This window comes from Rhinopithecus bieti, unplaced genomic scaffold (assembly GCF_001698545.2).
Source record: "Rhinopithecus bieti isolate Rb0 unplaced genomic scaffold, ASM169854v2 scaffold_14665, whole genome shotgun sequence".
NCBI classification, from domain to species: Eukaryota; Metazoa; Chordata; class Mammalia; order Primates; family Cercopithecidae; genus Rhinopithecus; species Rhinopithecus bieti.
Genome location: NW_016808467.1, coordinates 222,357 through 235,037, shown reverse-complemented (window position 1 = coordinate 235,037; position 12,681 = coordinate 222,357). Strand labels below are relative to the sequence as shown.

General features: G+C 37.6%; 1 protein-coding gene across 1 annotated transcript in view; it reads left to right on the top strand.

Annotated features, from left to right (window-relative positions):
* The first annotated feature begins 4,239 nt into the window (after positions 1–4,239).
* The window catches only part of INTU (inturned planar cell polarity protein), a 97,769-nt gene continuing 89,327 nt past the window's right edge, over positions 4,240–12,681 (top strand). Inside the window, exon 1 of the mRNA XM_017886736.1 lies at positions 4,240–4,487. Coding sequence (XP_017742225.1) covers positions 4,342–4,487 — 146 coding nt within the window. The 5' untranslated portion in view covers positions 4,240–4,341. The remainder of the gene's footprint in view (positions 4,488–12,681) is intronic.

Here is a 12,681-nt window from a genome sequence, read left to right as displayed (position 1 = left end):
GGTTATGTGGTTGATGGATTCTACAACAGGGAGAGAGGTCTGTCGGCCAGGCTCAAATTCAGGAGGTGGAAGTGGGTCTCGGCCTATTCAGGGAATGACCAATGGGCCCATATGCATGAAGCACAGAACTGAGGGAAAGTTTAGGGCAGTTTCCCAAGTTTGCTGAATCACTGGGGGCACTTGTTTAAAATAGAGATTTCCAGGCCCCTCCCCTGGAGATTCTGATCCTGTTGATGTGGAGCAGGGCCTCAAAATCTGTATAACAAGCTCCAGTTGATTCTTTTGAATAGGCAAGTTGATGAGCTTGATTAACTTAAGATGTAACATGGAATAAAGCATTTAATTCTGAATTGGTGTTCAAATGTTTGTAGAATTGGAGAAAAAATTTTAAAAGAAGCTACCCAGTTTGAACTTTGTTCTCTATTTAAGGAGGTACCATGCAAGGTTTATGAGAAAGGGTATGAAACTATTAGATGCTTACAAAAAAAAAAAGATGAATGAAAATTTGTAGGAAGAAAATGTGATATTTTGCTAAAATTTGTAAATGTCCTTTTTTAATTTCTTATTTTATTTTTTACTTCCAATAAATTGCTTTTAAAACAAGAAAGGTTAACTTATTAAAGAGGTACCTAAAGCACTTTTTATTTTGAAATGGAATCTTAAATCATATCTAATGTTTAAGATTATGGTGAAAGTAAGCATGTATATTTTACCATGAAACTCAAAATAATGAGTATAGTGACTCCAGCTTTTTAAAATAATATTGTTTCTCTGATTTTAAAAGTGATACATTTTTTGTTGGATCTCAATGCTAATGGAAATATTTGTTTCCCTTCCTTCCTGTCTCCACTTTCTTCAAACTTCTGACCCCATTACTTCCTCCATCACTTTCAGCTGGCAAGGTTGCAGCCTACTTACCAGACAATAAACATTGTCACATGGAGACTGCCTCAGCTTCCTGCCTGAAACTGGCAAGTCACCATCCACACCAGCACCCTTCTTTGGCTCTTCCCTCTAGTTTTATGGAAGAGGTGTCCAGGGAGGTCATATCTCTCCTTCTGTGCCTTGTATGCTATCCCCTCCTACCACCTCAAGGACCTCTTGTTACCAGAAAGGGGTCCCAATCCAGACCCCAAGAGAGAGCGAGTTCTTGGACCTTACCCAAGGAAGAATTCAGGGCAAGTTCACAGAATAAATTTAACGCAAGTTTATTAAGAAAGTAAAGGAAAAAAAGGGCAACTCCATAGGCAGAGCAGGGGCATGGGCTGTTTGACTGAGTATACTTATATGTTATTTCTTGATTATATGCTAGACAAGGGGTGGATTATTCATGAGTTTTCGGGAAAGGGGTGGGCAATACCCAGAACTGAGTGTTCTTCCCTTTTTTAGAATATATAAGGTAACTTCCTGACATTGCCATGGCATTTGTAAACTGTCATGGTGCTGCTGGGGGTGTTTTAGCAACTAATGCTCATTATCCCCACTGTTCACTGTATGCTAATTATGATTGGCATATAGTGAGCAGTGAGGATGACCAGAGGTCACTTTTGTAGCCATCATGGTTTTGGTAAGTTTTGGCCAGCTTCTTTACCGCATCCTGTTTTATCAGCAAGGTCTTTGTGACCTGTATCTTGTGCCGACCTCCTATCTTATCCTGTGACTAAGAATGCCTAACCTCCTGGGTATGCAGCCCAGTAGGTCTCAGCCTTATTTTACCCAGCCCCTATTCAAGATGGAGTCGCTGTGGTTCAAATGCCTCTGACACTCCTTTTGCCCATTACCCCTTTCCAAATTCCTCCTCCCGTTCTTCAACTTTACTAACATACAGACCACTTTTAAGGAAAAAACTCTTGTGGATTTCCAGGGATGACTTAAGTTTTTTAATTATAATTTTAAATAAATGAGGTATAAACTGCTTTATAGCTCCCATATAAGATGAAAACCATTTTATGAATTAATACAAATAAATTACAAAATTTAATAGCTGTTATAACACTATAAAAAGAACATTTAGAAATTAAATAAAATCATAAAACCTAGGAAATTCAAATATACATAGTTTAATGTATATTTGTACATATAATGTACATAGTTAATGTAAATACAACTAAATTTCAGCTTAAAAGTATAAGCTGCATATTGCAACTCATTTGGCTGTGAGGGAGGTAAACTATACTATCCTGCCATTTAAGTTTAGTGCACTTGAAAAACAGCAAGTCCCTTTGTACTGTTTCTTGAAAGTAGCAGATAAAGCTCCCATGTGAAAGACACCCCCCCTATACTAGAAAAATGTAGCATTCTTATTCTCAAGGGCATAGAAGTGAAACCAAGAGAATTCTGTACAGACCTTGTTAAAATAACTTATCTTTTAAACTTCCCAATTTAATTTAGTTGCTTCTGCACAGCTACCTGTTCTTTGTCCGATCCAGTATATAAGTTAACTGACTCTAACTGCTTCTTTGGGTCTTCGTTTCTTTATGAGGGCTCCCCTGCCATGTAAAACTTGGATTCTAGAGCAGGGAGAGAGGTCTCTCTGCCAGGCTTAAATTTGCAAGGTGGGAGTGGGTTCCGGCCTATTCAGGGAATGGCCAGTTGGCCTGTGTGTATGAAGCACAGAACTGAGGGAAAATTTAGGGCAGTTCCCCAAGTTTGCTGAATCACTGGGGGCACTTGTTTAAAATAGAGATTTCCAGCCCCCACCCTTGGAGATTCTGATCCTGTTGATGTGGAGCAGGGCCTCAAAATCTGTATAACAAGTTCCAGTTGCTTTTCTTTTGTTAATCTATTTTAGGTAAGTTTAATTCTCAGGCCCAGCTGGGACCCTAAGAAGATGGAGGTAGAGTTTTTCTGCCCCTGCAACAGCTACAATCCAGGTTCTTTTGAGTTCTCCATGCATATACCCCTACCAGCCATGTGATGACTCATCTCCCATTACTCTTTCTCTGTTGGAACCATGCCATGATAACAATATAAATTAATACTTCCTCTAAGAAATTTGTCATGGCCCCACGTATACTATTTTGGTTTTTCCTGGGTATTCCGTTAGAACCTTGTATTTATTGTAATACTTATCACTGTGTTATAATTGCCCATTACAGAATCCCCGGCACCCAGCCTTTGAGACCATAAAATAACATTATATCCTTTTTCTACATTCTACATGCTGCAACATGAACATTTCCTTCATGCTTTACTCTTTGAACACATTCTAGTTAAAATCATGATGATCATATTTATATATATTTAACTTTTTCCCCATTATTTGACATTTTAAGATTGCTTTCAGCTTTTCACTTTTACAAATTTTATAAATTTGTATTCTTTCTCAGAGTAGATCTCTAATAGTTGAATTACTGGGTTCTGAGGGAGGAAATTTCATGTAATGGTTATTGACTTAAGTTCATTCCTTGGTTGGCTTTGTTGACTGCTAGCCATGTAATCATTAGTAAGATGCGTAACTTCTCTAAAGCTTAGTTTCCTTATTTTAATATAGAGAAAATATTTGCTTCATAGTATGTGAATGCTCAGCATTGTATATGAAAAAAGTAACCAGAGCCAAGGCTGACTCTCAGTCAGTGCTAGCTGTTATTTTTGTACTTAAAAAATACTTGATGTAGGTATTCATAAATGACAGGTAGATTTTACCTGTTTACACTTCCAACTTTAGTAATGAGAACACTTAATTAGATTATAAAATTTTGAGTTAGAAAATGAACATGAAGTTGATTCCACAGGATTGCCACTCATTTGTGGCACTCTACAATACCCACTTGGGATAATGTTTGCAATTGCGAAACAATATGAAACCCATAAAACTATGGAGCGTGTTCATATTAACATCTAGATCGCGTTGCTTAAAAGTGTCCATTACTTGCACGGATGAGGCCCTAAGGAAAGGTAAAGTGCGGTTTCCTTTCCCTCGAAGGAAATCCAGGCTGACCGACAGCTGTTAGGCATTAGAAGGACAAAGACCATACTGGATATCCAGCACTGGAAGAAAAAGGGGAAAAACCCAGTGGATCTCCGCCTGTTTTACCGAGTTATGCTGCTCTAAGGAAGAGCGGTCCGGGGGGCGTAAGCGGTGTAACTTTGGCTATTTCTATCCTTCCAACTGAGAAACCCTCCTCGAAGTTTCAGCTCATTGGCTGCTGCTTTCTGTCCTCCTTGTTTCTTCTGGGAAGCTTCTCCGTCTCCCTGGCAACCCGAGCTGCCACCAATTGCAGCTAAGAATTGGTGGTCACGTGGCCTCTGCCCCTTCCGTGCAGAGGCAACATGGCGGCCTCAGCAAGCTGTAGCTGCGAGATTTGAATTACTTCACTCGTAGCTGTTGCATTCCTGACGATGGCCTCTGTGGTTTCGTGCGATTCGCGTCCGAGCTCAGACGAGCTCCCTGGGAACCCCTCTTCACAAGAAGAAGATGAGAACTGTGATTTTAAAGATCGGGTCACCGACTCGGGTTCATATTCCTCAGCGAGTAGCGATTATGAGTAAGGTTTTCAAAGAGGGACAATTAAGCCCATCCCTTCAATCCAGAGAATATACACGTGGGCTGGGGGGACTGCAAGGGTGTTGGCGTGGTTGGAATCGAGTATTTGGGGTTCTATAATAAGTGGGATTTAATTGCACAACGTTCCATTGTATGGTGGTGTGAGCAGAAATGACGATGCCATTTTTTGCTACTGTAGGTTTTTTTTTTTTTTTTTTTTAATGATTCTTAGATGAGGAGAATCGCCTCTTTCTGATCATGGGCTCTGTGTAGGCCATAGGACGATATATCTGTAACAGTGTTCAAAAAACTCTTCGTTCCGATCGCAGTGTCTTCTTGCTTCTTTGGTGGGGTCTTTGTGGCATAATATCTTTAGTATTTGGAGTGGAGAGACACCCTACACGTTTTATAAGGCAGTTGTTAAGTTTATGTAGATGTTTTCTGTTATGGAAATGAATAGCTATATAACAGAAGGAATGCCCACCCATAGTCTCACCACCAAGGACAACCTCTCAGCACTTCTGGATATTTCTGCTGTATTTTCCTATGCATCTCCATGGTTTTCTTGTTTTCCATTTTACGTCATAATTTAATTTTTAAAAATAGAGATACCTAAAGGTTTTCACTTTCTTAATAATGCCATGAAAAGGTTATTTTGTTTCACAGTACTCAGTGCTACTTCATTTTTAAGAAAAATCTATCCCTTGCCACTATGGATGAAGAACTTTGGAAAAGTCAGTTAGCAGTAGCTTGAAGTGAATGACTGACTAATCGTGAAAAAGTTTTGGTGCCAAAATGTCAACTACCGCAGTAATGGACAACCATACCTGGTTAGTTTTAGGATGACATTTTATGTGTATTTAGGAACAACAGTTACAAATAATTTATGTGTATGTAGGAGCAACAGTTATTTGGCAATTGTTTTACCTATCAGTATGTAAAAGATTTTATCATTGTCTTTAAAAGTATGGTGAAGAAACCTGCTTAATATGTTCTTGAAGACTTAAACAAATTTTTAAATACCATATTTTTTGTAATATGCTGTAGGCATTTAAAAAATAATTTTAAAATTCATGATTATTACACAAGACTGCTGGAAGGAAACATGAATTACATAGAACCTTATTTGGTCTTGGTATGTGAAGCCATAGACAGTGTAAGACTCAAACTCTTGGTTTCTCCACATTTTACAGTCACATACTTTTAGCCCAGAGAGAATCTGTAATTCATGTATGGTTGCACAGCTGAGTGTTGTCAGTGTGAGAATTCAAGATGCCTGATGCCTAATGGGCCACCATGACTTCGATGGGATTAAAATAGTGAACTTTGTTTCCTAGGAAACGACCAATCTGTGGACCTTGTGATAGGAGAACTTGTCACTTGAAAGTATTTCATGATTCAAAATACATATATATGTGTTATATTTGTGTTAAAAATGATCATTAAGCTTTTCACATTTCAATAACCATGCCAAATGTTCTAGTGTCTTTATCCTCCTAATAATAAAAGTATAGCAAATCCCTACCATGAGATGTTTTGCTGGTCTGTGTTTCAAGTCCTACCAAGTTTCAAATTTTAAGTCTGTCCTTTCTTGATTTGTAGGACATGAAGGTTAATTTGCTGAACTTGCCAGAAAGGCTTATGTTCTGTTCTTGCCTTATCGTAGATGTTTACTTCCCTAAGCTGCAGTCATCATTATAAGCAGTGGCCTTCCCAACTTGTACAGAACTACTCTTTAATCAAAGGTTCAGGAATGCCAACCTTAGTCTTTCTCATTAAAGCAAAGACATGAATTTCCTATTGTATTTCATGGACTACATGAAGCTTACTAAGGAAGTGATACTGCATATTGATTCACATAAAGTATCCTAAATTTTCAAGGTTTTAATTACCTGCATGTTCTGTGATTGTCAATATGGAATTTAAAAGTTTATCATCTTTGAGATAAAATTACATTACGGTAAATTCTGGTAGAGTCCTTTTAATAGGTTTGTTTTAGGTGTGTTAAAGAAGAGTTTATATTGCTGCAGTATGTCTTAAGTTGGCACATGGGCATGTACCCTGGGAGGCTTCAGAGATAATACTGGTGGGTTGGTTGGGTTGAAGGAGCCATTTGCTAGTTTTAGTATTAAGATAACAGAAATCACGCATTCACTTGCAACAATGCCAAGTTACCAGCTAATATGCGTAGTTCGTGTTACATAGAGTTTGTCAGTATTATGACTTGGATTTTTAATTTTTCAAAGTGAATTTTTTGTTGTTGTTACGTCAGTTTTAAAACTGACTGATGGAGAGAAACAGGAATAATTTTAAATGAGATGTTAGTTGTTAAAGCTAAGGAACTTCTACCTAAAACACGAGGACTGACTGGAGAAGCGAGGTATGTCCTTTACATTTTTTTCTGGGACTTTAAAAATAGCGTCATTGAAGGATAACTAATATACAAAAAAACTGCACATATTTTAAATGTACAATTTGATGTTTTGACATGTGTACATCTATCAAGAAAATGAACATATCCATCTCGCCTAAGAGTCTCCCCATGTACCTACTTACGTCCATTTATGCCTCTCCTGATAACCATTTATCTACTTTTTGTCACTCTATAGGAGTTTGTAGTTTCTGAAGTTTTATAAAGATGGAATTGTACACTATGAATGTTCTTTTTTGTCTGCTTTGTTTTACTCAGCATAATTACTTTGAGATTCATCCATGTTGTTGCCCCGTTAATAATTCATCTCTCAGCCAGGTATGGTGGTTCATACTTGTAATCCTGCTTTTTGGAGGCCAAAGCAGGAGCATTGCTTGACACCAGGAGTCAGAAACCAGCCTCGGAAACATAGTGAGATACCCATCTCTAAAATAAAAAATAAAAAAATTAGCCAGGCATGATGGTACATGCCTGTAGTCCTGCAACTTGGGAGGCTGAGGAGGGAGGATCACTTAAGCTCAGGAGTTCGAGGTTGCAGTGAGCTGCAATCACACCATTGCACCCCAGCCTGGGTGACAGCAAAATTTTGTCTGAAGAAAAAAAAGTTCTTTTTTTTGTACAGCGAAGCCCTATCACCATTGTACACTAAAGACCTATTCTGAGCTGGACTCACACCTGTAATCACAGCACTTTGGGAGGCTGAGGAGGGCGGATCACCTGAGGTCACAAGTTCAAGACTAGCCTGGCCAATATGGTGAAACCCCGTCTCTACTAAAATACAAAAGTTAGCCAGGCGTGGTGGTGTCCGCCTGTAATTCCGGCTACTTGAGAGGCTGAGGCAAGAGAATCACTTGAACCCAGAAGGCGGAGGTTGCAGTGAGCCAAGATTGCACCATTGCACTGCAGCCTGGGGACAAAGTGAGACACCATCTCAAAAAAAAAAAAAAAATCTATCATGTACCCTAGAACTTAAAGTATAATAATAATAAAAAAACTATTCTGTACAGCAAAGCCCTAACACAAAATATTTTGCTGGTCTATGATTTTTGTTCTGCCAGAGTTACATCATATCCCCAACTCAATGATGTGTAGAAATGCTGAAATTTCTCTCTTTCTTAAATTTTTAACATGGGAACATACTACTTGTGAAGAATCAAAATATTTCATGTAGACTCATGATGCCATACTATTAACATCCAATTTAGGATAGCATTTTCTACTTTTTCTTCTGCTCTGAACACTGACTCCTTTTACTTTTAATTTAATATAGATTAAAAAGACACATGGTATATAACTAGGTTTATGATGAAAAATGGTAATACCCTGCTGTTATCTCTACTTCAGCTTAGTGTGTGAAGAGAATTCATTGTCTTCCATTTCTCCTCTAGGCTACCCATCTCATTTACTGACATCATTATCTCCTTACTCTTGTCTTCAGATCTGATGTCTCTAGTACTGTTGACTTCCTTCTCTGGTTTTCTCTCTTCTCCATTCTCACAGGCACTGCCTTACTTAAAAGGCTTGCCTCTTACCTCTTGCCTCTTCCCTGTTTCCCATGCACCAGTGGAGCTGCCTCCTAACTAATCTGCATGCCTCTGATTTATCCTGTTTCTGGTCTTTCTTCCATATCACTGCCAGTTTGCTTTCTAAAACACAGTTCTAAATCATTTTTCTACTCTACTCAAAAGTTTGGTGGCCTTCCAAATAAATTCTAGATTCCTTAGGATGATTTCTAAATTTTAGATCTGTCCCAAGTCTTTCCTATCTCATTTTTATTGATCTCCCTGTTAATTATTGAAAATGATTATCCACTCATTCTCAAACTGACCACTTGCTTTCACACCTACCCTGTATGTACTTTGTTCTCTCTGTTTGAAATACCCTTTCTTCCTATCTCTACTTGTCAAAATCATTCAGGGTCCGACTTAAGTGGTACCTTCTCCTAGAATCTTTTCTGGTCTGTCTTAGACTATCTCTCCATCCGGTACTCTAGTCCTATAACAGTCCTTATTCCTGAGTGTTGGCACTTCCATTTCAGCCATTTGATTAGCTCTCTGTCCCATCTGACATCTTTAAAAGTACAGTAAAGTTCTATCACAAAATGTTTTGTTGCTGTATGACTTTTGTTCTGCCAGGGTTAGATTGTATCACTAACTTAGTGATGCCTAGGAATGCCCCATTTAGCTGAGCGGGCAGGTGGTAGGAAATGTGACCTGGGGAATGAGGTCACTATTAGATGTGTTCCTGATGTAGAAATGTATTAACTACAGTGAATGAACAGTTACGCATTTATTGACTGATCCCTTTGCCTTCTTTGACATGCTTAACAGTTTTTCTAATGTTGACTGGCAAGAAGAGCTTCAGCTCATCTGAGACTCCCTACCCCTAAGCTGCTATATCATCCAGCATACGTTTTAACGATTGAAATTCATGGTGTTCCTTTAGAAGATGATGATAAGACCATCAAGAGTGAAAATTAGATATCGTTGGTAGAGCACAGAAAAGAAAACACAGAAAAGCATAGGCAAGCAAGTGCTTACTGAACAAGTGCCAGATAGAATCCATATTAATTTGTTACAGTGTTTTTATTGTGTGTGGTTTTTCTCTGTTCCTAGAATTGTCCTGTTATACCTATTAGCACCACATAACTATATGTGTTGACCACTTTGGTAAAGTGCATTGTGCTTTGCCCACTAAGAAAAAAAGAAAAAAAACAAGTGTAATGTAACAGATTTGGAATATTATTTTCCTTAACTAAGGAAATGTGCAAGTAGGGCTGGCTGTTTTGTAACTTTTTGTGTGGTAGTTAAGGAAATTGCCGTACTATTGCAAATGATGAAAAATGCTGGCATTAATGCAAATAAAGACCTGAGAGATTCAAATAACTATTAGAGAGGTATTAAAAGATTTAGTGTTGACCTAGATATTTTTGAATACGTCAGGAATGAGAAAATTATTAGCATTATCTGAGGTTCATTTTCTTTAATATATCTATGTTACAGCTTATGTTAGTGAACTTACTTATTTGCAAATTAGCAAGTCTTTCTTTAGGAAGAATGGCTCTACTGTTTACCACATCATTTAGGGACTTGAGTACCAATTAAAGTGCCGTAAAACGTTGCAGGCAGGCTATAAACATGCAGTTATTCTGCTTAAAGCAAAGCGGAATAAACAAAATAAGACTCACTGAAAGAAAATTGAAAAACATTTACATAGTAATTCTGCAGCTTGTACCATAGGGTCTTAGAAAATTTTGAAGGAGTGTTTATATTAGTGCTGAAATACGACCCATGTGCTACAAATATCTGAATTAAAGCTGTTAGATTTAATTTCTTTCATTAATTTTCTTTTTATTTTTGAGTAAGTTTAGATTTACACAAGAGTTCCAAAGATAGTACAGACTTCCCATAAATCCTTCACCCAGTTTCCCCTGATGTTAACATCTTACACAACTGTTATACATTTGTCAAAACAAGACAAGAACATTGGTCATTTCTATTAACTAAACTCCAAACTTTATTTGGCTTTCACCACTCTTCCATTAATGTTCTTTTTCTATTCCAGGATTCAATCCAGAATACCGTATTGTCTGCTTCGTCTCCTACGGTCTGTAACAATTTCTTAGTCCTTTCCTGTTTATCATAACCTTGATCACTTGGTTATGTAAGGTAGTGTCTGCCAGGGCTCTTCCCTGGAAAGTTACTATCTTTCTCTTTCCATACTCTGTTGTCCAGAAGAGTATAGTCACTAAGTCTATACTCAAGGGGAGGAGGGATTAAACTTCATCTCCTGGAGTGGGGATTATCTATATGTATTAATTTCTTTGATTTGGGGAAGTTGTAATGGAAGGTTAGGTTTTGTGTTGTTATTTTGTTGTTGTTGTTGTTAACACATCCCCTTTCTTCTAACAGGGCTAGAACAACTAGTTTGGGACAACAGTCATTAGAATTCTATTAAAATTTCTTAATACACTAATCATTTATCCTCTTTTTAAAAAATTGACACGTAATTATACATATTTCTGGAATACAATGTGATGTTTCAATACGTGTATACATTGTGTAGTGATTAAATCAAGGCATTTGACATATTTATCACCTCATATGTTTATCATTTCTTTGTGATGAGAACATTCAAAAATCCTCTGTTCTAGTAATTTTGAAATATACACTATAATATTGTTAAATATAGTCTCCCTGCTATGCAATAGAACACCAGAACTCATTTCTCCTATCCAACTGTAACTCTGTACCCGTTGACCAATCTCCTGATGCTTATCTAACTAGGTACTAATCCTCTGGAGTAGGAATAAAGAACCTTCCAGGAATATTGAACTGCAGGGTCTTTAAAGGCAGTGCCTAACTTTACTTCTTGTGTCACTCTCACCCACCCTGAAACTTGACAAACTGAGATCATTAGAGACACCTTCATTTAATGCCAGTTAGAAAAATACAGAAACACAAGAGTTATATCTAGTAAAAGCAAGACGAAGGGAACTAATATTTATTTGGAACTCAACCATGCCAGGAACAACATTATTGTATTTTCTATTGACAAGAGTCCTGTGAGGTAGCTATAATCTATTTTCTTTTTTAAATTTATTTTACCTTTATTTTTATTTTTTATTTTATTACCTTTATTTTAATTTTTTATTTTTTATTTTATTACCTTTTTTTTATTATACTTTACGTTCTAGGGTATGTGTGCACAACATGCAGGTTTGTTACATACATATACATGTGCCATGTTGGTGTGCTGCACCCATTAACTTGTTATTTATGTTAGGTATATCTCCTAATGCTATCCCTTCCCCCTCCCCCACCCCACAACAGGCCCCAGTGTGTGACATTGCCCTTACTGTGTCCAAGTGTTCTCATTCTTCAATTCCCATCTATGAGTGAGAACATGCGGTGTTTAGTTTTTTGTCCTTGCGATAGTTTGCTGAGAATGATGGTTTGCAGCTTCACCCATGTCCCTACAAAGGACATGAACTCATAATTTTTTATGGCTGCATAGTATTCCATGGTGTATATGTGCCACATTTTCTTAATCCACTCTATCATTGTTGGACATTTGGATGGGTTCCAAGTCTTTGCTATTGTGAGTAGTGCTGCAATAAACATAAGTGTGCATGTATCTTTACAGCAGCATGATTTATAATCCTTTGGGTATATACCCAGTAATGGGATGGCTGGGTCAAATGGTATTTCTAGTTCTAGATCCCTTAGGAATCGCCACACTGTCTTCCACAATGGTTGAACTAGTTTACAGTCCCACCAGCATTGTAAAAGTTCCTATTTCTCCACATCCTCTCCAACACCTGTTGTTTCCTGACTTTTTAATGATTGCCATTCTAACTGGTGTGAGATGGTATCTCATTGTAGTTTTGATTTTCATTTCTCTGATGGCAAGTGGTGATGAGCATTGTTTCATGTGTCTGTTGGCTGCATAAATGTCTTCTTTTGAGAAGTGTCTGTTCATATTCTTCGCCTACTTGTCAATGGGGTTGTTTGTTTTTTTCTTGTAAATTTGTTTCAGTTCTTTGTGGATTCTGGATATTAGCCCTTTGTCTGATGAGTAGATTGCAAAAATTTTCTCCCAATCTGTAGGTTGCCTGTTCACTCTGATGGTAGTTTCTTTTGCTGTGCAGAAGCTCTTTAGTTTAATTAGATCCCATTTGTCAATTTTGGCTTTTGTTGCCATTGCTTTTGGTGTTTTAGACATGAAGTCCTTGCCCATGCCTATGTCCTGAATGGTATTTACC